Source organism: Lagopus leucura, unplaced genomic scaffold (assembly GCF_019238085.1).
Source record: "Lagopus leucura isolate 7727_CA_CO unplaced genomic scaffold, USGS_WTPT01 Super-Scaffold_100081, whole genome shotgun sequence".
In the NCBI taxonomy this organism is placed as follows: Eukaryota; Metazoa; Chordata; class Aves; order Galliformes; family Phasianidae; genus Lagopus; species Lagopus leucura.
Genome location: NW_024962317.1, coordinates 232,345 through 256,801, shown reverse-complemented (window position 1 = coordinate 256,801; position 24,457 = coordinate 232,345). Strand labels below are relative to the sequence as shown.

The window sequence follows — 24,457 nt, the reverse complement described above, 5'->3', positions numbered from 1 at the left end:
CCCACTGCCCAGCAAGGAGCAGAGACAGCAAAGCACCACCACCCTACAGCCACACGAGGCCTGAAAGGCAGCTGAAAGCACTGAAAACCCCAAGAGCTGAGCAGGACTGAGCAGAGCGGGGGGACCCCAACTTGGGGGAAGCCACCGGGCCATGGCTAAGCCGACAGTGCCACCTGCTGCCACTGCACACCCATCCCCATCCCACTCTGCAGTGCTGGGGATGGGCACCGCTGGGAGGAGAGCCACGATGCTTCGAAGCAGTTGCTGAGCTGCTCTTCCCCATCTTCTGTGGCATTCAGGTAGGAGCTGCGGGCACAGAGCTGTGGCAGAAGCACGAGGAGGACGTGCAGCCCCAGCCCTGACATCACCACATTCAGTCCATCAGTAAATCCACCCAACGTGCCACGCTTCTCTCTTGTGACAATGCGCAAAGTGCAACAGAAAGGGCCCTTCACAGCCTGCAAAGTCAATTAAATTTTTTATTAAATATACATCCTCTCTTGGCACAAATCTTAAAATATATAAACATTATATACCAAAGTGTCTTCACTGCAATAAAATAGAATTCCAGATCCAAGAAAAGCAGTCAGAAATCGACGCACGCACACACACCGATGGTGAGGACACGTCTGGACAAAAGGCAGTTAACAGTGTTTGTGTTAATATATGCATAGACCACACAGGCAGCAAGCAGTGCTGGGACACCCTGCATCCATCACACGGCGTGCAGAGCAGTGGGAAGCACCAGCCCTGCCATAGCAAAGGCTGTCGTGCAGCACAGCTCCAGACCTCCTCCTCTGCACCAGCCCAGGAGAAAAGGGCTGGATAATGCTCATCCTGTGCCTTTCAGTGACTTTATGCCCCTGCTATCCTTGCCTGCAGCATCAGCTCTCCCCACATTGCTTGCACAGAGCACAGCACTGCGTGGAGGTGCCCAAAGAGGAGCTGGTGAGCAGCAGCGCCTTGCAGTGAGCCAAGGAAAGGCGAGAGGCTGGGCAAGGAACACAAGAATCTTCCCCAAACCTTCTGCCCCATTACCTCACGCCTTTCCCTTCCTGCCCTGTGCAGAACTCTCCTTGCCTGTGAGCAGGACTGTCTCGGGGATCCCTACCAAAGCTCCAGTTTTGTCACTTTAGATGCATTTCACTGGACCTGATTTTCACGAAGTGCAAGTGCAGAACTAAAGGTGCAGAAGCAGGAAGAAAAGACGAGGAAAAAAAATAATAAAAGCACAGGTGAACGTTTGGCAGTAATGCATTCGAGAGAAGTAAGATTCATGGCTTGAAAATTAAAGCAAGGAATTGAACGTGGGGTAGTAAATTAGTTTTAAAGAAAAGAAGAACCGGAGGATATTCCTGTTAGGCTTTTCTCTCTCAGAGCTGAAGGAATGGATCTTGGCTGGCACCTCCCCTTCCCAATGTGTGCCCAGAGCTCCTCAGGCATTCATTCCGGGCAGCACAGAGACCTGGAACGTATCGCAATTCAAGCAAAGATTAAGAGAAGGGAAGAGAACACTCCGTTTCTCCTCTCGTACATTCAAACCAAGGAAAAAGAAAGAGCTATTCAAAACAGCCCAAAGCAGTGACACAGTTATTCTCTCGCCCAAGAAATAAAAGCACCAAAACAATTACAGACTGAACTCAGATCTCTCTCTGAATAAGCTCTCAGCCTGCAGAACTTGGAGAAATGTGTTTGGCTGACAGCTCACTGAATTAAAATCAGGTGTAGCTGCTAATGAAGGAACAACTTCCCTCAGCTCAGCACTTCCAAGCCAGGCTGTGCTTCAGGTCTCCATCCTCAGCTCAGCCCTCAGGCTCCAGCCAGGCTGCGAGGTGCCACAAACCCCCCCCTCCATAGGATTTCCATTCACCAACACTCCAGCTGCACACCCAGCACAGCAGGAGGTGCCCTGCCTCATAAGACAAGAACTGCAGCGTCTGCCCCAACCACCTACCACAGTGCAGAGCACAGGAGCCTGTCTGAGCTCGGAAGGCACAGCTCAGCATCCTCTGCTGTCACTACAGAAGTCATCTGTGCAAAGGACTGCGCTCTGAACCAGCAGCCTCCAAGCTGAGCAGAACTCAGTGCGGGTTGTATACATGGCGGGATATGCAAGCACACACCTACAACAGCCACTGCTTACACTCTTCATTGCTGGTCTGTGCCTCATTCCTGCTGAGATGCCCCAGCACTTCCTCACCAGGCCAAGCGAGACCGAAGCAAGAGCAGAACTAATTGGCTTCTCCATTGGAGAAAAGAAATCAGAGCTCTTGCAAAGGACTGAACGTTTCACCCAGTGAAGAAAACGGCCGATCGTCTTCCATTAGCAAGGGAGTAAAAAGACAGAGAACTCATGGCTATCATCTCTAACGACTCTTACGGCGACACCTAACATTTAGTTACAAGGTGAGATGGTGACTGCAGTCAAGTTTCACAACGGAAATCATCGCTGGTGGGCTCAGAGGCAGAAATCACTGAGGTTCACAGCCTGCCCATCCACAAGCATTACAGTCGGATCGATCCCCGTCTTCTGGCATCAACACACACACTAAACTGCAGGAGGCTGCCCGCCACGTCCACCAAGTGGAAGCACAAGTGCTCAGTTCCTAGGGAAATATTTGGCATTAGAAGCGAGTTATGCTCCGAAGAACAAGTGCAAAGACAAAAGAAAGGAAAAAGCTATTTCTACCAGTTGTGCAATTACCTCCATTCCCATTAATAAAGCTGTGACATGAGGGTCAAACTACAGTGACTAAAATATATACACCAGAGAAGGACAGCCTTTAGATTATGCCTTATTTTTTCTTTTATATGTTATCTCCCCTCTACATGGGCAGTATCAGCTGGGAAGGGATTTTTCATCTTGGCTTGTGGAATGGGATTCCCAGAGAACTCTAAAGCTCGCTGTGACCTCTTGCACTCCAAATTTAATACAGGAACAGAACATAAGACAAAGCCACCCTCAGATCTCCATTTCTCCGAAGCCTGACTTGAAATAGAAACAATGAAAGGTACTCTATCATTCATTTTCAAATTGCAACTGGAAATGATTGGCACTAGACATAAGTCCTGAGGAGCCCGTTCTCCTGAGGACGCGGTCCAGAGGAACTCAAGGACTGAAAGCAAGTGGGGTTAGGTGTGCATTAAGAACACAGCAGGCACCAAAGGACAGCAGCTGTTGGGAAGCAGGGCCACCAGACAAAACCAGCCTTTGGGAGCAGCTCAGCCTGCATCACGTGTGCATCTCTGAGACGTTTGTTCCTGCAACGTGCATAAAGCAGCAACAGTAATACTGAAGGACATAACTGCTGAAAATTTAAGTATGTAACAGTTTCTCTTCTTGCCTAGGGCACTACAGCCAAATCCCTTGGAGAACAGCTGCCTTTAAGACCGTGACGACAACGGAAGGGTTCTGACGGCCTGAAAGCACTGCTGCAGTTTGATCCAATCCAGTCTGTGATCCCAGGCACAGCCCCCATCAATGACACTGACAGCAAACATGAGAATTTGATTTACAGAACTGCTCAGAACTTTCCTCCCCTGCTGCCTACAGTCTTTGGTAATCTCAGGGGAACGCTGCACGCAAGGGAGATTTCATGCAACTCAACCCAGAAAGGAAAAACAACATCTCCAAACGGGCAGCTCTTCCAGCCAGAGCTCACACACAGCTTCCAGAAGAAAAGAAGTGACCCGGACCTGTGAAATCCTGCTGCGTCCTGTTTTACAGAACTCACAGGTCAGAGGAACGTGGAATTCCTGACAGATTAACTGGAATATTGCACTTGGCAGACTGCCTCCAGCAGTGCACAGTAAGAACCGCCTCCCAGGACCGTGCTGACTTCCCACATTCAGGAGTTCATTCCAACAGCACCGAGTCCCCTCTCTCTCTCTCATCCCCGCTCCTTCTGCCCAGAGAGCAGACGTGGAGCTCAGCAGCACTGTTGTTTGTTTGAGAGGCTCCACTCCCAGCATCAAAGGACAAAGCAGGAGGATGAGGCAGCTCCTGGAGAGGACACCGTTCTGCGGAGCGGCGGAAAGGATTTCGTTTAGGGGAGGGTTAGTTGCAGGTTGAGGTTTCAAAACAATGCGGAGGCTCATTAAAAGAAGAAAACCAAACAACAGCACAAAAGGAACAAACAAACAAACAAGAAAGGTAAGCTCTCAGCTGCGGGAGAGCACGTGCAGAGCGAGGGAACGCTAGCATTGCTCTTTCTACACGTGTCGTACGTTTCTCCAGCGAGGGCTGTGGGGATTAAGCTACTACCTTTCAACATTAGTGCTGTGCTGTAATTTACGGAGAAGGATCTGCGTCAGGTCAAAGGTTGTGAAGCTTATTCCCACTGCAATCGGACCTTTGACCCAATTCATGCTGAGTCCTTTGTACAAACCACGGATTAGTCCCTCTTCTCTTATAATCTCCTGCATGGTGAGAAGGATGGAGCTGTACGTGTGTCCCATCACCCCCGCCGTCTGCATTCGCCTGCGAACCACATCCAGGGGGTAAGATGCCGACTGGCCGATCAAACCTGCACAGGCACCGAACAAAAGCCGCTCCGGAGGGGATGGCTGCGATTTCCCACTGTGATCTGGGAAAGAGAAAGTAGCAGAGTGTGGAAAGCTGCTTGGCACAACCGTGTGACTGAGGTCAAGTGGGCCAAGAGCCAAAGAGAGGACTGAGGGCCAGGGCTCCCGGGATCTTGTTCCCAATTTGGACGTTAGCTGACTTGGGAAGTAACCGCGTCCCCTCTGCACTCGGGGTTTGCAGGAAGGCAAAAGATGGAAATGAATGCTGCTCTCCTGCAGCTCGCCCTCTTCAAAGTCTGGGGTTGGGGAAAGGGAGGCACAGGGCACCTTCCACGAGCACAGAACTTCACAATTGGCTTCAAGGCCAGGAAGAGGACTTGCACCATGGAATTCAAACACCTGAAATTGGCCCAAAACCTTCACCATTCCATTTTAAAGCCAAAAAAAACAAAGGATTCATTACCTGCATGCAGTTTCTTCAGTGTCTCATAGGTGAAAAAGCTAAGCCCAGCATACGGAATCACTCCAAGGATGGTTGGTGTAAATCCCCTATACAGTGTTTTCAATCCTTCCTCTCGGGATATTCGGATGAAGACATGAACAATATTGCTGTACCTAGCATGCAGACACAGGAAAACCAAATCTGCGCTAGTTAGTGCCTGCACATCCGGGTAATGTTTCCAATAGAGCTTTCTGAAGGATCAACAATTAATTAATTTGGTTCTGAGCTCATCAGACAGCTCAGAAAAGATTTCAGAAACCTATCTGCAAGTGGAGAAGCCAGTCCCCAGCTCTCCTCCAGCCCCACTGCAATATGCTGTCCTGTCTGTTCGGTCTCCCCAAGGCACTTTGCCTGACAAGCAAGCAGGTTTTTCTGGGGAGGTTTTTGTGCATCCATCTCCTTCCAGTCCCAGGACTAAGCAGGGCTCTGGGCATTTCATCAGTGCTCAGACCCACGCAGTAACAACGTTTATTACACCAAAGGCTCCGAGCAAGAAGTGACCCAGAAAATGAGAATAAAACCATCTGACCTTAAAAGAAAGCTCTGTGTTTGTTCGTGGTGGTGGTACTTGCTTTCATTAGGCACTTACATCTCCTTCGGCGTGACAGCCATTCGAGCACGGACCATATCCAAGGGGTAGGTTAACATGGCAGCCGTTGTGCCTGCCAGAGAGCCAGCAATGAATCGAGGAAAGGGTGTCAGCGCTCTAAAGTAAGGTGAGAGAAGAAACCAAACAGATCACCTGGAGATGGCAATGCGGGGTGGCTTTTCAGCAGGACTCTACCAGCTACTGAATCCCTTCCCTGTCTGCGTACTTCAGAGAGCTGGCTGGGTACGGGTTGGAGCAGCTGTGGTTTGCCACAGCAATTCCAAACTGAGGTCTCAGAGGACACTGAGGACAGCAACGCCTGACCTGGGCTGTCTCAGACACTGCGTGCCCAAGAGCAAGAGGCTCGGGCTGCACGCATGTAGGAAGGGCTCAGCTAGCAGCAGAAGGCTGGGCCTTGTTGCTTCTCCTGCAAAGAAACGCTCTTTGCTTTGTCTGCCCACTCTCAGCATAGGGAAGCATTAACTCAACATCTAGGCCACTTCTTGCTCACGCCTCTAGAAAACAGAGTCCACCTCTGTGCAGGACTACAGACCCAGCCCACTGCTCAGCCCCCTCTCAGCACACTGCTCTGCAAAGCCATTGCAAGAGGGGCTGGCACAACCCTGCACCGAGAGCTTTCAGCCCAGCAGGCCTGCAGAAAGCAGAGAATCGTGCTCCCTCCCTGCAACCCACAAAACACCCCATCCTCCTCCGCAAGGATCAAAGCCACGCTGCATCTTACTTTCCCTGGAAGCCGTAGTAGCTCCCCAGGAGCTGCTTGTACTCCTCGTGTGCACAGAACTGAATGGCAGCATAAGGGATCACGCGCACCATGGTGGCCGAGTTCCCCCGCCAGAGGCTCCAGAAGCCCTCGTTGAGGTAGGTGTGATAAATCAGCCTGTAGGCTTCCTGCAGGCAACAGAGCAAAGGTCAGACGGGACATCATGATAAGAGGAGTCCAAACAATAGAAGGGGAAAAGGTGGCCCTATAGCTTAACCCCTCCAAAGCCTCCCTGCCCCCTACCCCAGTGAGCCGATGTCAGCTGTTACAGCCTGGCTCCAAAATGAGACAACTGAAACCTCTTCTCTAGGGAGACTGATTCACATACGTTAGAGCAAAAACAGCAGGAGCTGGGAAAACAGAGCTTTACATCTTTGTTTGCTCTCTGAGGGGAAGGCACAGAGCTGGACTGATGTTTTTTACAACCCAAATTAATCTTCTTAGTATAAGACAGAAGCATTTGGATTATACATATTAGCACAGCACGCACGGAATAGCTGTAATGCACATGCAGGAGAACATCCAGCATGCCACGAGAGGGATCAGCATCCACATTCACATTTCCTATGCATCCTGAAACAGCTCCGGGGGGAAAGAAGCAACCACAGGAAGAAAAGGGAAAAGCTCAGTCACATCTCCTGCCACATCACAGGTAGGACCTACAGAATGAGGATTGGGTCCCCTCCATGCCTGGCAAGGGGCAAAAACATCAGCAAGGTGCTATCAATACTATTTCCAATCCTTCCCTCTGTGCTCTTTCACTACGAGTGCTGCTCACGAAACCCAGGTAAGCCACAAACAAACAAAAGGTGACATTACTACCATTACTCAAACATTTTGGAGAACAGGAGACAGGCACATCACCTCACCTTGGCAGAAAATCTTTTTGAAGACACTAGAAAGAAAAAGCGAGCGTTAGGTCTCAGTACACTTAGATGGATCAGAGAAACCACAGCTGCATTTTAGCTGAGAAACACGAGTAAAAGCAGAAGAATTAATGCAAGAAACAAAAAAATGGTGATTCTCTGTAAGCAACAAAGGCTGCCCCAAGGTGAGCGCTCACCAGCAGCAGAGCAGGAGTTCATTTCTCCAAATGCTGTTGCAAAATCGCTCCATTTGTCACTTCTTAATTTAAAGGGCTAAAAAAAGCAAATCACAACAGCAATTAAAGAGGGGCAGGAGCCAAGCATGGATTTGAGCAGCACATTTGCACACACAGGTTGCAGCCTAATGCCAAACTGCCGCCCGGCGCAGCGCTGTTAGCGGAGCTCCACGCTACGATGGTTTCATCCTCACAAAACTCACACAAACACTCTGCTTCTTTTCTTGCATCCATTCAAATTGACAGCATCTCTTTAAGTATGTAACACGGGAGGCCTGGGGAAGCCAGCTTTATTTGGCAGGCAGCAGCCCTGCTTTGTAACATCCCTGCAGCAGGAAGGAAACCCAGGCGAAAACCCGGACAGCAACGCTAATGAAACGTGGTTCCAATTAAGTCTCTGTTGCAGTTTCTCTCAAACTCCTTTGAGACTTGTAACCTCTCAAGTGTGTCAAACAATCACATGCAAATACATTTTCACTGCGTTGCTCCTTTATGTAATTCAAAGCTTCTTTTTTTTTTGCCTCTTTTTTTTTAATAACTAAAACCGCTCCAATAACCGCTCCAAGCTGACTCTGCAATGGAAAAGAAACCTCTTCCCCACGCCCATGGGAATTCAGTCCTCGGATCAAAGGACAGCCTCCCACATTTACATGACCCCCAGATGCTTTGCCTGCTCACAGGAAGGGAACGGGGCCGTGGTGGAAGCCTCCAGCACAGCAAGAGAGCGGGACACCCATTGGATAAGAAATTGGGCAGAACGGGCAGCTTTTAGTTATATCCTCTGCAGCACGTTTAATGGGCCAAACCAAACAGGCCCCGCACAACACGCAGGGCTGGATGTGTTAATTGTGATTTATACGGACAGCTGATGACTCATCCCAGTTCGGCAGCTCCCATCTCACCTCTGATCCTGACATCCCAACCTCAGATGAACCGCAGTGCTCATTCTGCTGGGAAAGCACAGCACGTCCCCAGTGCTCACAGACGCAGCCCAGGCTGAGCTCCCTGCAGCCTCACCTCCCTCATCTATATCCCTGCCACGCCAAGATTGGAACTCACGTCAAATGAAAGTCAATTTGAAATTAAATCTCGTCCAGGGATTACAGTAAACCTGCCCAATTCATTTAATCTGGGATGTCAACTGGATTTAAAACTCTCGGCCTCACCAAATGTTTATTCTACCAACTGGCTGTGCCCTTCCCATCGGGGCAATGAACACAGCTGGAGGCTCTCATGCTTAAATGGGGGAACTGGGAGGAGCCCATGGTGGGGCTGGACCCCAAACCCCACTCCATGTACAAGCTGCTTCTATTCCAATTAGCTGCGTGTCATCATCGGTTACACACTAAGTTGAAGAGTTCCAAAAAGCATTTTGCAATACAAAGCTAGGTATGCCAGCTTCACTGCTTCCTGTAGACACTTTTCATAATCAGTCTCGACTCCAGCCACATCTGGCTGCAATAAAACACAACTTATTAGAAAATGCTGCACATGTGAGCAGGCACTGCCTGGCCTCCAGCAAGCAGCTCCATCACCTCCTCCCGTTTCTGCTACCTAACCTCACTCCCTTTCCCTTCACTTTGTTTCTCCAAATTGAAGCACAGAAATCTGAAGTGCTATCACTCATCCCCTCGAATGCAGCTCTTCCACTGCCCAGCTGCTCTGCACCGTCCCTTATAGCATGGAACTCACAAGCTGCAGCCAACTGTCCCCAGCCAGCAGCGCATGCAGCACACTGCACTGAAATAGCAAAGCTCTTGCTGACTACCACGAGACCTGGACCCAGACCGTCCAGATGAACAGCTGACTGACATCTGCAATAATCCCACCAAAAACCAAACAATAGGTTTTCAGACTCGATGCGCTGTGGCTTTGTGGCACTGTCACTGCTCTGTCACATCCTACCCACTCCTTTCAGGTTGGGGGACATTCTGGCTGGATACGTTTGGAGCTGGTTTGGTTTCTGGTAGCAATAATGTCAGAGTAGATTGCAAAAGCCAGCAGGACTTACCCTGAAACATGATTTTTGTCCTATCCAGTGGAGCTACTGCAGTTTTGGCAACAGCACCAGCCAGTGCACCGGACATCAGGGAGTTAAGCACTTTCTTCTGCTCCTGAATACCCTGGAACAAAGCACTGCTCAGTGTGACAGTTAATCCTGAAGAGGAGTTGTAATATTTTACCTTTGCTACAGCATTTCCTCCCACCCAGGGACGTGGATGAACCAAACTCAGGTGTGAGCATCCCCTTTATCCTGCAATCTGTCCCATTAGCAAACATAAGCTCCACAATACAGCAACCCAATCACACACTCACATTTCAGTGCAGAATCTCAATGCTGCATCACTCTAAATTGTTTTGTCAGGTTGTTTGCAAGGACTTCTCTGTCCCTTTCAGCCCCATGTAGAAACGTTCCCTACCTGCTAACGTAATAAGAATGCTTTTGATTCTCTTGAGACAGCTAAAAATCAGTGTGAGTGTTTTGGAAATGTGAACATTCCCTTCGAAACAGGGAATAAAATGTAAATTCCAAGCGCAATAAATTCCTGGCCAAATCACCACGAGCAAAGATTAGACGTGTCTGCAAAACACAAAGTTCCAAGGTTCTCTCTCACGTGTGCTGCATTTCCCCTACTGAGATTTCTACAGGCCATGTCACTGCTTATGACTGAACCAGGCACAAAGGTGCATTGCTCTCTTGCCCTTGCACCAACACACAAACCCACTTTGTCCCCAGGATCCCAGGAATAAAGCACGGCAGGCTTCCTGCTATGATAAATGGAATGGAAGAGTTTCTGTTATTGACATTCCTGCCACAGCTCATATTTATAAAGCAGCTATCTTCTTGTAACACATGGGCAGAAAGCGAGTAAATGACTTGAAATCTAACACCGTGAAGGTTATGGGCTGAGAGACAAGTCAAGTCGAGGCTTAAGAATGTTAACTTCTGATATGCTTTGTGTTTTCGTGGAGGAGTTAACGCCTTTCCCCTCCCAACCAGCACGTTTCCCAGCTAAAACATTAATTTCTTATTACAAAAACACACAGAGGGGAAAATGGAAGGGAATCAATCCCTGCTGATCCGGTGCCACGCGCACAGGCAGCACTGTGAGAACTTCAGACCGAGTTTTGGCTCTGTTCCTCCAGCAAAGTCATTCCACGCAAGCAGAAACCCTGAGCTAAACCAGAGCAAGGTTCAGCAGCACCTTCCCCTCTGGTTTTCCTAACGGGAGTCCGTGACAGCAGCAAGAGCACTGAGAGCACTGAGAGCAGCCCTCCTGGCTCTGCTCCCAGCTCTGCCAGCTCCGATGTAATAAGACATAACCCTGAACGAGGAGCACAGCCCTGCCTGCCCGTCAGCCCAAGGGCTGGAGCTGCTCAGCCATCCTCAAAGTGCAGTTACACATTACATGGCTTGGATGTCCCAAATCCCACGGAGATGCCCCTCCTGCAATCATTCAGCTCTTGGTTCACCCCACGGCACACTGCCCCCAAGCTCTGGCTCGTACCTCTGCTGGAAGATGAGCTGATGCAGTTGGCTCCACATCCTGCCCTTTGAAATCCACTTGACCTTCTCTCACACCATTACCCATACCAGTTGCACTTCCAAGTGGGCAGAAGGGCTCCGGCTCCTGAATGGAAAACAAGAACAAAATAAGCGTTAGCATCAGTGGTAGCAAATACTCAAGTCATAAAATAGCTGGAAGGGAAGGGAAGGGCCAGCTCCAACCCCAAGCTTCCAGGAGTCCATCCTTGGAGATGCAAGTGTGTGTACAACAGGGATGGGGCAGGGGGAATGCTCTGGTGCTACCTAGAACTGTGTTGTTGACCATATTCATTCTTTTCTCTCCCAAGGAACTCAGATGCAAGGTCCAAAACCAAATGCATGGTTTCTAAGGGTGAAGCAATCGACCCCGTTCTGTTCTCTTCCATTGCTTACAGCGAACATTCAGGTTGCCACTCATTTCAATTGCTCTGCATCACTCAGATACTAGAAAAGACGTACAGAAATTTAAAACCCAGTTCTGGAAAATGGAAATAAATATCCCTAGCAGTACATCCCCAAAGGCACTGGGGGTTATTCTAAGGGACAGACAGCTCCAGTGCCCCACACGTGCCCTCAGTGCCACACGGATGACATTACAGCAGCACACTGAGCACAGCACATTGCTGGCTGCAGGGCTCCCTTCCTGCACAGCTGCAGTGAAAGATGGCCCTCCGAGCTCAGCACTGCTTCACAGATGGGGTGTAGCTACAAAGATCTGCTCTCTGAGCAACAAGATTGCTCCAACAGCCATTTTTCCATAGTATGAGCTTCCATTCGAGGAATGTGAGCTTGGGAAACCTGGATTCCCCAGCTGCTCCTCGGCATCCTGCAGCAAGTTGCTTCATCTCTGCCCCATCCCATACCTGGGAAACCCGAGGCACAGCTTACTGCAAAATGCCACCTTTTATTTCTCCTCCTTTTTAACAATCTCTAGCCATTAAATGCTTGTCAGCACCTTTCAGACTTGCTGATCTGTTGTTTTTTTTTTCTTCCCCTTGCATTGCTCTCATAAATTAGTGCCAGACTTCACTCTCAAAACCCCCTTGGCTGCAGCAGAGATGTTAACACAGAGCCAGAGAAGGCTCAGCCTTGGCTGTAGTGGTGCATGACCAATTTGTGGCGGTGGAGCTGCATGCAGCCCACACTCACGCTGTCCTTCACACTGACACCATTTGCAGGAGCTCCGTGCAGACACCGCGTGCTCACAGCTCCTGGGGGTGTCTTCCAAAAGAGGAGCTCAAATAACTGCTCAAATAACTCCACTCTGCAATGCAAGAAAGCCCAAAGCACGACCCCAGCAGCAGCAACGTTGGCACTTGGGAAGTTCTGTTGTGGAGGTCTGGTCCCATCAGACCATGTGCACAGACATCCCCATATGGTGGAGGTGGTTCCTCATGGAGTTGTTCTGACGACTGCAGCCTGCTGATTGTTTCTAATTACTACCTGCCATTAGCTCCTTCTCGTCTGACGGAGCTGGAACTGCAAAGCAGCGCCCTTCAGCAGAGCAGGGAGAGCTCCTGGGCTGATATCCCCAGGAGAAATGTAGGTCACAATATCAGATTGATCTCTACCAAAAATAAACCCACCGAAATAGAACTCGTGCTGAAGAGCTTCGGAATGCGACGTGCAACTGCTTTAAAACAGGACTCTGAAGGATGATTGAGAAAGATGACTGAAAGGAAACCTCTAATCCTAAACTGCTATTATTAAGCTTAGATCTATTTTGGAAGATGCACACATGTGAAAGCGATCTCTGTTTGCTCAACAATCTTGTCTTTGATGCTATTCAGAGCTGTTTTCCCCTCTACTTTCAGTGCCTCGTGCCCTGATCCTACAGCACCTGTCCACATATATGCAAGCCCTACACTTGTGGAGCCTTAAAGGCAAAAGCAGCATCTATTCCTTGCAGTCCCATTTGCTCCCGGCAAAGCAACGCAGCAGTGCCTTGTTTTGGAGGTGGGTTGGATTCTGACTTCTGGGAGTTACCAAGTTCTGTGTTGTTACAAGTGATGACACACAGCACAGACAGAAAATAAAGCTTCGCTTTTCAGTTTCAGCCCAAGTTTGTAGGGCTCAGCCATTAGGAAGCAGCCATTATCTGGCATACATACACACACACGTACACAGATGAGCATCAGTCTCTTTATTAAGCAATCCACAGAAACTCAACACGGAGCAGCTGGACATGCTTTCAGCCCTCACTCTCCATCCAGCCCTCACACATTTATCGCTCACGTTTCCAAAGCCACGGGGAACAAGAAGAAAAAAAGCAAGGCTGCAGCTGAGATTTGCTTTTTGTAACACATTGCTGCGTTATTTCTGCGGCTGTTACACAAACCCTCACTGCAGATCCACTGAGGACCCCTCAGCAGAGCCGCCCCGTCCCCTCGCAGGGTGGATCATCAGAAAGGAGAACTGCTGAACAGGAGTTCAAAAGTTAAAGAGGTTTAATGAGTAACACCCGCAGCGCTGTTACAGCAGAGCCCACGGCCAGCACCCAGCACAGCAATCAGAGCACGGCGAAGATTCTTCATCGCCAAAGAAAAGGCTCAGAGATTGGTATCCATTCCCATATTTCACAATTAAGCCTTATTTAGAAGTTTGGTTTGACATCAGTCCAGCCCATAGGAAGGCTGGGGCTGGCACTAATGGCACAGCTGGCACAGGAGGGAATCCTGCTGCCCACCCCACCGACAGCCCAGTGCTGCCATTCTGCCACACCTGAACAGCCCTGTTTACAGCAAAGCACCTTCACCACCTTCAGCCCCAGACATTGCAGCTTCACATCGCAACGCAGCCAGAAAGCAGCAAAGCCTGGCACCCGGCCCAGAGACACATCAGCACCAAAATCCACATTTGTCTGATGCTCCTGATAGAATCCCAACCTGTCAGAAAGCACAACTGCTCCCACATGCCATCCAGCCAGCAGGAATACAGCAAAGCAAGCAGCCACCACCAGCAGCACCCATTGCCAACAGAGCTGCTCTCTGGGATGCGCCCACTGCTCCCCCACTGCCCTGCTATGGGACGCCCAGCTCCCCATAAATCAAAGCCCCACTGGGTTCCATGCAGGTGAAGTCACCCGCACACGACTCCATTCGGACCCATCAGCTTCCTTCATTAATTAGCAGCTACCCACTTCCGGATTTTTCTTTTTCCTTTTTCTTTTTTCCTTTATTGCACCATTTACGTCTCCGCATCACCAATAAAAGCATAGAGTTCAAGTAGGGAAAAAAAGAAAGCTCAGAGAGCTCCGGCAAAAACCCTCACCCGCTTTCCTAGGCAGGCTGGAGTGAAGCAGTGCCCCGGGAAGCTGCTGCATTAGGTTCCCTTCAGTTGTTAAACTGAGCAATTGAGGCTGACAGAGGCAGAGCTGCACCGCAATCACCGCCGCCTTAAATTCGCCCTTGGAGCAAAAGCATCTCAGAAAAATCACAGGAGGAGGGGGATGAACTCCGCTGGGCGATCCCCCGAGGTCCCTCATTGCCTTCCAGTTTGATTAAGCCATTAAAAATCAAACCCAGCGATGCCCTGCAGGCTCAGCTCCCGTCAGTCACATTCATCTTCCGGGTGCTTTCAGATCCGATCCCAAAACACGAGCTAGGAGCAGCCCGTTGTGTTTTCCCTTTAAAAGTCTGTACAGAAGCTGTCAGCACAATTTGGAAGACCCGCTGACAACCTAATTAGAAGACTCACTAAATGATGGTACCTGGAATCATTTAGTTTTTTTGGGGGGGCTTCTTTGCAAAGAACAAAATAAATGCCTCTCCTGCTTCCATCCCCCAGCCACAACTCAGATAAATGGATGGAGGAGAAGGATCCAAACTCTTTGTTGGTTTTCAGTTACCTGCCTGCTGCAGGGAACACCTCAGCTGTGCCTTCCACAGCCAAGAGCTGAAGAGCTGTTTGTATCTGCAAGACAACTTTGTCTGAAGGGGAACAAAGCACCTGAAGGGGATGGAATGGCAGAGAGCTGCTGAGTCCGAGTTTGTCACAGACCTCCTCCTTCAGAGGCAGAAAGCAGAAAACAGCAAAACAGGCACAGACAGCCCTGAGGGACGACCCCAGCACGGCCAAAGCCTTCCAGTTCAAGCACAGATCGGTGGAAACATGAACAACCCCTGGTCAAACAGGAGCGATCTTTGCCCAGAACCATTTCAACAAAACAACCAATCATTATCATCTCCTTGCTAAAATCCCACTGCGAAAAAAAGAACAAACTCAAAGTCTAAGAAGTAGCCACAGGTGGGTACCATTTCCCACAGTGCTGCTGCAGGCCCTGCTTGCACACAGTGTGAGCACCTGAGAGCTCAGTGCAGTCCTGCAGCCCAGCAGCACCAACCCACCCACAGCACAGACACAGCGAGGAGGAGCAAATCTGATGCCTCTCTGGAGAGTAAAGATCACCACCACTCACCTACGTTGTCAGCTGGAGCAAGCTGCTCACGTTGCAGTTCAGCTTTCCATACAAGAAGTCATCTTCTTTCATAAGACAGCAGGAATATCTCTGTGTCACTCCTGGTGAAAGAACACTGCAGTGGCAACCAGTGGCATCGGTATAAACCTCAATGCAGCTTCATACGGTTGGGAGCAAAGTCACCAGCAGAAAGTTATTTCTGGTTCCTGAGCTTCTTCCTAAGAGGAAACCTGTCTGACCTGTATCGAACCCATCTGCTCCACCAAGTGAGCACACTCACAGCTGCACTGCTGCTCATCTTACATTCCAGGTGACCTCTGCACAAAACACACCCTGGCACACGTTCTGCTGGGACTGCCTGACTCAATGCACAAACTGCAGCTGCAGGTCAACAAAAAGCAACGGCTGCAGCTCCTGGCTCATCCCACGGCGCTGTCAAGGGCTGAAAGTCCTCTGCCAGAAACTGAAGCAGCCACTGGGGCCGGAAAGCTCCTGAAATGCAACAGCCTGGACAGACCCCAGCCCCATACACAGCTGCTCTCTTTGAGACAACATTCACAGCTTCCTACGCAATAACCAGGGAAACAAAACCAACTGCTGAGAGCCCATGGCTCTGCTGGAGTGGGAAGATGCTCAGAATGCAGCCCTGGGGTTTGGGACACTCAAATATCCCATTATTTCACCCAGAGGAGGTTGGTGTCCCTGCATCAGCCTGCTGGTACCCCTGCCTGCTCCCACCAGCACCTCTCTGCTCCTGAACACACACAGCCTTTTCCAAACTGGAGCCACTTGGAAACCAGAACGCTTTCAGAACACTCCGAGTGCATCACAGCACATAAAAAAAAGCATGGTAAAAAAGCACAATGTCCACAAACCATTCTCCAATCAATGACCGGAGCCAAGTGACAGCACGCTCCAAACCCTGTGTGTGCAATTAGCTCAATGAGCCGCCAGCAGGAAGGTGGCAGTCAGCAAACAGCCATCCCGGACCCCTCCGAACGCCCGGCCAGGGGCACCGAGAGGGCAGCAGAGAGAACAGAACGGCACTCAGCAACTCTGCACGAGCACTTGCAGAGCTCACCGTGCGTCTTAAACACAACATGAGACACTTCTTCCATTTGGACGTTGGAAGGTAAAGAGGAAAAGCCAGCCCTGCACTGTAAGTTTGGGCTCAGGGTGGAGAGAGATAAAAGCAGAACTTGGAAAGAGACCTCCGTGTTTAACGCCCTCCGCGTCCCCCGGGTGTCCGCACAGCGCAGCAACGCACGCTCGCGTCGTCCTCACGTCCAACTTAGGAAACAGAACGAGCACAGTTTGCATCAAAGCGCGCATCGGGAGATTGAGAGCGGCTTTGAGCCGGAGATGCGGGATGGAACGGAAAGGAGCGGGGGGACCGGAGCGGCACGGGGGGACGGGTGGGGACGGCGAGGGACGGGCGGGCAGGGAACGGCGGGGAGCGCAGGGGAAGGGATGGGGAGGAACGGGTGACGGAGGTGGGCGAGGACAGAGAGCACAGGGACGGGAAGGGGAGCGCAGAACGGGCGGGGATCGGCGGGGACAGACGGCAACGGCCGAGCAGAGGGACACGCAGGGTTCAGGGCCGGCCCGCAGCCCGCCGCTCCCCACCGAACCGGGCCGAGCTGCGCCGTCCCTGCGCGGCCCCCCCCCCCCCCGCGCGGCCGAGGGGCGAACGGAGCGCTGACCCCGCGCGAGGCCGCGGCGATGTCACCCGCCTCCGTGAGCGTCCGCCGGGCCCTCGGACCCGACGCGACGCCGATGTTCTCCCGGAGCCGCGCCGCACCCAGCGGCCCGCACTCACCGGCTCGGCTCCGCTCCGCTCGGCGCCGCCGCACCGCCGTCGCCTCCCGGCCGCCAGGCCTCCCCCTCCCCCGCAGCGCCCGCGAAGGCGGGGATTTCGGTGTAGGACGACCAATCGCAGCCTCGGAGTGAGGGGCGCGGGCGGTGCCGCGCGCGTTGAGTGGCCGAGCGGCGGCAGAGGGGCGGGAGCGGCAGCCAATGAGCGGCGGGAGGGGGCGGGCTGCGTCGGAGCGCCTGGGAGAGGCGGGGTGCGCCAGGCGCTGCGCGGCGATGGAACGCGCAGATCCCGCGCACGATGCGCGCAGGACGCCGCGCAGCGCTGCTGGGACCCCGCGGGCTGTGCGACGGCCCTGAGCCGCGTCCCGCGTGGCGGGTACCGTGCGCAGCCCCCGTGTCGCACATGGCAGCGCGCCGCGTGTCACGCTCGGTTGTAGCGACCTCTGGTGCAGCGCGCGGCGCTCCGTCCGGGCGTCCTCGGGTGCAGCAGCTCATAGACGGCTCATAAACGGCCCATACGCCGCCCACGTGCCCCCGTGGCAGCATGCCACACTCGGCCTGCAGCCGTGACTCCGCAGGGCTTTGCCCCACAGCCCTTTCACCCCGATCTGTCCCTTCCCAATGCCCCAGTTGAGGCTAAAATAGATGGAAAACAAAGATCAGCCTTCCCATTTCTATGGAACCCCACGTTTGATTTGCTCACAGTGCTTCTCACCCATCGCAGGCCTGGAGCAGGGCTGGGCGAGACGCTGCTCAGCACCATCAGTCCCAACACGGGGCACTCAGGACCTTGGGGTCTCCTCTGCAGACCTTCCTCCTGCTCTGCCCCATGGCAGTGGGGCCCCTTCAGCAGAATATCAGGGCTACAGGGGCAGGGAACACACAGACACACCACACTTAGCACAACAGGGAGAGGGGAGAGCCAGGCAGCCTCTCCTACAAACGTGGGGTTAGTTAGCATTCGTGGCCTCTGAAGAACCTGCCTCTGCTGCCTGCTGATAGCGCAGAGCTGCAGCAGGGCTTACTTACAAACTCAGCACTGAGGCGTTCCTGCCATCTTTCTTTTCCCATCTCCAAGTGGCTCCATGAAGAACCAACCACCCTTGCAATTTTTTTAAGTGTTTCGTGGAATCGACACTTCTATGAGAAGTATCACACTAGAAAACATTCACTCACATACAGCAGCAGTGCACAGGAAGGTCCTATCAGCAGCCAGCACAGCACAGTGAGTCACAGGAACCACTGGCTGGAGGCACAAAGGCCTTCAGCAGTGACTGGGGAAGCTTTCTGGATGCTTCACCTCTGTAATGCTCCAAAGTCCACGGCTGTTTTCAGACCAAGAGGTGCTCAGCCTCTTCGTTACAATTACAGCTCTCAGGATTCTGGAAAGCACTGCTCTGCTAAGAGAGAACCAAAGTGTGGGCTGCCCAGCACAGCTTCCTACTGTGTGCCACCACTGCCGGATTGTTCCTGCTTTAACATCACCATCCTCACCCCCAGTCCCTGACTTGCTCATCTCACTGGAGCAGAACAGGGTTTTTCCTCCTGGAAGCAAATAGCAATGTCCTAAAGCATGTTGTTTTAGGCCATACTATTCAGAATCCTCATTTGATTTTGTTAAAATGTTACGTTGGCTGAAAATCTAAAACAAAGAAGCAACACAGAATATGGTCAGCAGTAAAATAAGTTAGTAGAAGAACAGCACAACAGGACAGAACACATTCACGAATTATGGGATTCCTCCTCATCCATCCCATTAGCAGAGCAGGCTGCTGGCTTCCATCAGCACAGGGCAGACAAAACAACCAGAGCAAGTTGCCATAGCACACATCAGTATCCTCCTTGGCTCTTACTGCAGAGCACATGGGAACAGCTCTCTCCTGTACACAAGTAACACACATAATGTGGGGGGGAAGCAGATCATCTTCAGGCGCTACATGATTCAAGGAATGATTACTATACAGAGCTGATTTGCAGCCTGTGAATGCACAAAGCCATTCCAGCTGTATCTCCCCCCCAAAAAAACTTCACTGCAGCCTCACAAGCCAGGCATTTGCTTCAGATATTCCAGTCCGGTTGTAACAGCAAATTAATCCATGCCACTTTGTTTCCCCCCTTAGACTTCATGTACATAAGATGCCTTTAAGCTGTGTTGCTCAGGAGATGGATGATTCACTGTGCCAGGCTCCCCTTCTGGCCTGTCCACAGCTCTCTGAGCTCCACTTTGCAGCCCAGGTCTCGCAGTGCAGCTTTGGCCACATCATCGCAGTCCTTGTGCGTCGCACGAGCTTCTGTTATCAGGTCCTCAGCTCCCATCTCTAAGATGGGCTGAGAATAGTCTCGGCTCCGGGAAACCAGGTTGCGGATCAGCATGCAGGCCTGTTTCTGAGAGAGGTAAATGGGAGAGATTAGCATCTGGGCAAGCAAATGTGAGATGTTACAGACAGCAACAAACTGTTTTCTAGAAGTACCAAACTCATAGAAAAAGTACGGTTGCTGTTTTACAATGTTTATAAAAGACCACCAGTAAGAAAGTTGCTGATGTTCCAACAGCACTCAGACAACACCAAGTACTTCTAACATAATACTAAGACATAATGTTTCTTTGACAATGGACCCACCTTTCCACTCCCATGTATGCCTTTTCCTGTCATGTCCCTGCAGAAGCTTGAGCTGCTCTTTCACAGTATTTCCTACAGGGTGGCTCTGACAAAGCCTCCCTTTCCCTGCTCTTTTCGGGGGCAACAGAAGTCATGCCTTCAGTTGAAGCACGGCGTTCTGCAGCCACCTGAATCTTAATTGACGTGGATTTGAAACTCAAACTAAGCTTTGCTCTGATCACATCAGGATGGCAGGTCTAGTTGTACCATTTATATGCAGGACCCCCTATCTCCTAAGCAGCTCAACACTTTGTAGCTGTCGCCAATGAAGCAGTGAACACAAACAACACCAATCTTGACTGAATGATCAAGAGGCAAATACCTGTACAGCCACTTCTCGTGGGTGTGCTTTCATAGCCTGAAGAGCTGCCAGTGCCCCTCCACCTTCCATGATGACGTTACAGTTCTCAGGTTTGCGCAGCGCCAACACGCACAGTGCTGCACAACCCTGCTCACAGATCTACAAGACAAAGAGCAAGCACTCACTGCCTAGAAATGCTGCTTTGACAAAAGAACATTTCAAAGAGTCCAGAGTTCTGTTTTCCTGCCTGGGGACTTGTTTAATAAATAATACTATTCATAATAGCAATCTTTAGTTTCTTCCTGAAACATCGTGCTTCTCTGAGATGTAAAGCGAGTTTCATATGGTAATTTACAACAGATTTGACATAACTTCAGTAAGGGCTGATCTGCAGACCTGGAGGTATAAAACACTGTATCTACTCTGATACCAGTCTGATTCATGGATGAGAAAAATGTACAGCACAGTCGATATGAGCCTTTACATTTACACAGATACATGCCAAAGCATGCACTTACCCACTCCATACCACAGGTATGTTAAAGGGTCAGTGCATTGTTCAGGTTACAAAAGTGCAATCATTTCACATGCATACATAGGGAGCATCTGCTCTCAGCAGAGCTGTTTGCCACAAGTCAGAGCAAAGCTATGGATTGCTATATAAATGACATAATGATATATATATATATATATATATGACATGATATAATGACAAGACCCCTGCATTACACAGCCCAAAGCCCTCTGCTCCCAGCCTCTGTGGGAAACCATCATCAAGCAATTAGCTGCATACCTGAGGGTTGGCAAGGTGATGGCTTATGGCGAGCACAATCAGGTCGGTTCCACCAGCAGTAACTATGGCATCTTTCACATCGTCATTTCCTGCAATGGCTCGGATGGCACTCAGCACCTGCTTCACCACATCCTGCGTTCACCAAGGAAAAGAACAGCTTAGAAAGCAGCAGGAAAAATCTTGCAGTGTTTTGAGTCGCCTACAACATCCCCCAGCAGCTCCACTCAGTTTTAATTCCCAGCTACAAACTCCTCAGCAGTTCAGATGTCAGGTATGCTTTCTTCTGTACAAAGAACTTGTTAGTTTGGCACAGGTTTCCAAAGACATTTATAGAGTCAGTCAATCCTCTTGAACTTCTTCTAGTTGAATGGTAGAAAACCAGAAGCTCAGCTTTTCTGGGGCCAAGCAGAACTCTGCTTGTGGACTGGGGACAACAGAAGAAATAACCACAAGCATGGGGTTCAATTACACCATTATTAAATGACAGAGCACATACAGAACAACATTGCACATGAAGCTTTAAATAGAGGTAAATGGGATCAACACTTGGGTTTCAACACTAAATGGACCTAAAATTATGTGTTAAGACCCACTCAAAGCCAGGATTTGAAAAATGAAATCTGTTGCATTATTTTCAGCCCCCCAAGTACATTCTGTATTACTCACTGGATGATCAATGCTGTCAGCCAGGAGAGAGACCATAAAATTTAAGCCCCCAAGGTCCACAATTTCTTGGCAGAATTCATTCCTGACAGAGAGGCGAGAAAGGGTGGCACACAGTTCACTGAGAACACTGCAGTTATCTGTGAATGCTGTGAAGGAGAGGTGAAGGAATATGAGCCAGGAGGCCTGCGAGCAGATTCAAGGAGTTGTGCTCTTCTCCATTTGAAGAACAAACAAACAAAAAACAACACAGCACCCAAGGAAGCAGCTAATTCCCACTTAGAACAGATTATCACAGATGGCATTTTGCTTGCTCTGTGTCTAGACAGGGAGAGTATCTTTCCTTGGCAGAATGCAGCACCTCAGCAAGGATGTTGTGTCTGTAGTCCTGCACTGGGCTGTGAAGTACTTCCTAGACAGACTGACAGATAGCTCTGTAACTGTCACCCCGGTCCTGCCAATAGCCTCCAGAGCATTCACTGTATTTCTTTCTTGGGGCACACTCCAAAGGAGTTAGACCACTCAAGTACCAAATTTCCAAAATATCGCTGTGGAGCCTGAAGTTACGAAGCACAGTTTTAGGATAAGAAAGCACAGAGGATTCAAAATTAGGACCAACAGTCGTAGGGCGAATTTTACCTTTTGCAGCTTCGATGAGAACTCGTAAGCCATCATTTTCCAACACGATCATCTTGGCGTGATCATGAGCATGGCCAAAGGGCACACGGATGTCATCATCAAACGTCATGATCCTGAGAGCAGACGAGGCCGTTCGGACAACGTCAGCGCTGTCCCCGTGCAGGACGATGGCTCCGGTCAGCAGCGGCAGAACGCCACCCTTCACAAAGTCCTGCCTGTTCTGCTCGTGTTTCAGACAGGCGTGCCGAATGCATCGGATCCCAGCCAGCGTCATTTCAGCATCCTCCTTATATTCTCTCAGAGTTTGTAGCAGCAGATCCTGGCCGGCGGAGTCAAGCAGGTCTGGCTGCCCATCCAAGATGGCGGACAGAGTATTAAAGGCTTTCAGCATTAAATTCCTGTCTCCTGAGGCCAACTGGCAGGCAGAGAATACCACAGGATAGGCACCATTCTGTCCTGCCAGGTAACGGAAAGCCAGCTGTTCTTTGCACTGGTCAGTAAAGACCACCAGCTGCTCAGCCATTTCAGTGAGATCAGAGTCAGCAACACATCTCCCAAGGGAATCTAAAGTCTGAAAAAAGAAAATGAGATTTGTTTTTCAATCTGAGGTGTATAGGAGCAAGAACGGTTTATTTTGGTCATTATTATAAATTAACACATTTGAGTATTTAAATTAATTGGACAAAGCTAAGAAACAGCTGGCTTAAAGAGCAGTGTTTTGTCTGCATAAAACCCATGAAGGAACTCCATACAGAAAGAGAAGTTATGCTTCATGATTCTCAGTCTGTTGCTTCAACGAGCAGTTAACCTCACATCCAGAAGACAGCACAGAGTTGCAGCCTTACCAGCAGAACTTCATGCTTTTGCCCATTCTCAGAGGCCGGCTGCCGCACAGCTTTGATAATATTGCTTAAATCAACACCTAAAAGAAAAAAGAGAAATAAGAACAACGTTAATTATGGGAGCTTAAGCAAGCAGAGAGCAAAGAAAAGCTGGCTGTAATGCAGATCAGTGCAGAAAACATCAAAGATTTGTCACCAGGAGATCTCACTCTAAATAAACACCAATTAGGAGCGGCAAAAAACCTCCATTTTGTTCATCAAGCCGCGTTCTGCAGTTTGACTAAGAGCCGTTTTTCGGCCATAGCCCCTCCACAAAACCAGGCTTCCGTGCCCCGCTTTACAAAGGCTTCGCCCCCCCGCTGGCCCTGCGGTACCTTGGGACTCGAACTGCTGCACCGCCTCCCTCACGGCCTCCTCGGGATCCATCTCGAACTCCGCGATGTTTTCCTGCACGGCCTCATCGAACGTTTCCTGCGCGATGTGTTTGGAGCCCATGGCAGCGCTGGGGGAAAAGCCACAAACGGGTGGTGCCGTTTTTCCTCAGTGCAGAAACGCTCGAAGCCGAAAACGCGTCGGGCTTTTTAACGGCTAAAGGCAAACGGGCGGAGATTTCCGAGCCTCAACGCTGCGATGCGGGGCGGCCGGCCCCAAAGCCGGCTCAGCCGCTCGCTCTGTCCCCGCAGAAGGCTCGGATCGCGGCTCAGGCTCTGTTCGAGCCCCCAGCCCGCGGCCCCCAGTCCCACCCGGCACCCGGCACCCGCCGCGCCGCTCCCCGCCGCCCGCCTGACAAAGGGCCGCGGGCTGAGCCTGACCCTCTTCGGCCGCCGTATGCAGCCGGCCCCACCTCCAACTCGAGGACGCACGCGTTAAAAAAGTCACGCCAACCTCTGCCGGGCGAAGAAGTGTGGAGCGAAAAAGCTCCCGGGTGCTCCGAGTGCGCATGCGCACGCTACCGCCATGCTCCGGCATCGGGTCGAGCGCTCTGCGCAGGCGCACTGAGGGGAGCTAACAGTCTCGCCGCAGCGGGCGCAGGACGCCACGCTCCCGCTCTGTTACTCCTCGTCCCCTCCCGCGCTGCCCGCCCCGGTCCGCACCTTCGCTGTCAGTTCCGCGCCGTCCCTCAGCAGCGCTGCTTTCGCGCTGCGCCTGCGCCGCGCACGCGTGGGAAAGGGGGGCGGGAGCGGGGGCAGCGCGGGGGCCGCTGGGAAATCGCCGTGCGGGGCGGCTGCGGCAGCGCGGCGGGGCGCCGCCTCAGCGAGGGCAGGGCCGGCTGGGGCGGGGC

General features: G+C 51.1%; 2 protein-coding genes across 7 annotated transcripts; both read right to left on the bottom strand.

Moving 5' to 3' along the window:
- Positions 1-461: 461 nt before the first annotated feature.
- Positions 462-17,318, bottom strand: SLC25A42 (solute carrier family 25 member 42). Of its 5 annotated transcripts, XM_042887345.1 has the most exons (11): positions 17,282-17,315; positions 15,463-15,563; positions 11,310-11,489; positions 11,008-11,130; positions 9,510-9,621; positions 7,266-7,291; positions 6,358-6,524; positions 5,616-5,732; positions 4,988-5,139; positions 4,265-4,586; positions 462-2,606 (listed from the first exon to the last, which is right to left on the bottom strand). In XM_042887345.1, the coding sequence occupies exons 4-11, from the start codon at positions 11,089-11,091 to the stop codon at positions 2,600-2,602; spliced, it is 987 nt and encodes a 328-aa protein (XP_042743279.1). In that variant the 5' UTR covers positions 11,092-11,130; positions 11,310-11,489; positions 15,463-15,563; positions 17,282-17,315; the 3' UTR covers positions 462-2,599. The 5 variants fall into 5 exon arrangements, with proteins under 5 accessions (XP_042743279.1, XP_042743278.1, XP_042743282.1 ...); XM_042887344.1 differs by lacking the exons at positions 11,310-11,489; positions 15,463-15,563 and having other exon boundaries at positions 17,282-17,318; XM_042887348.1 differs by lacking the exons at positions 11,310-11,489; positions 15,463-15,563 and having other exon boundaries at positions 9,510-9,612; positions 17,282-17,318.
- A 1,625-nt stretch (positions 17,319-18,943) lies between these two features.
- Positions 18,944-24,354, bottom strand: ARMC6 (armadillo repeat containing 6). 2 transcript variants are annotated; one of them, XM_042887350.1, is made up of 8 exons: positions 24,270-24,354; positions 23,550-23,677; positions 23,179-23,255; positions 22,334-22,904; positions 21,698-21,843; positions 21,032-21,163; positions 20,260-20,397; positions 18,944-19,662 (listed from the first exon to the last, which is right to left on the bottom strand). In XM_042887350.1, the coding sequence occupies exons 2-8, from the start codon at positions 23,668-23,670 to the stop codon at positions 19,450-19,452; spliced, it is 1,398 nt and encodes a 465-aa protein (XP_042743284.1). In that variant the 5' UTR covers positions 23,671-23,677; positions 24,270-24,354; the 3' UTR covers positions 18,944-19,449. The 2 variants fall into 2 exon arrangements, with proteins under 2 accessions (XP_042743284.1, XP_042743285.1); XM_042887351.1 differs by lacking the exon at positions 24,270-24,354 and adding an exon at positions 24,020-24,034.
- Between the last annotated feature and the right edge of the window lie 103 nt (positions 24,355-24,457).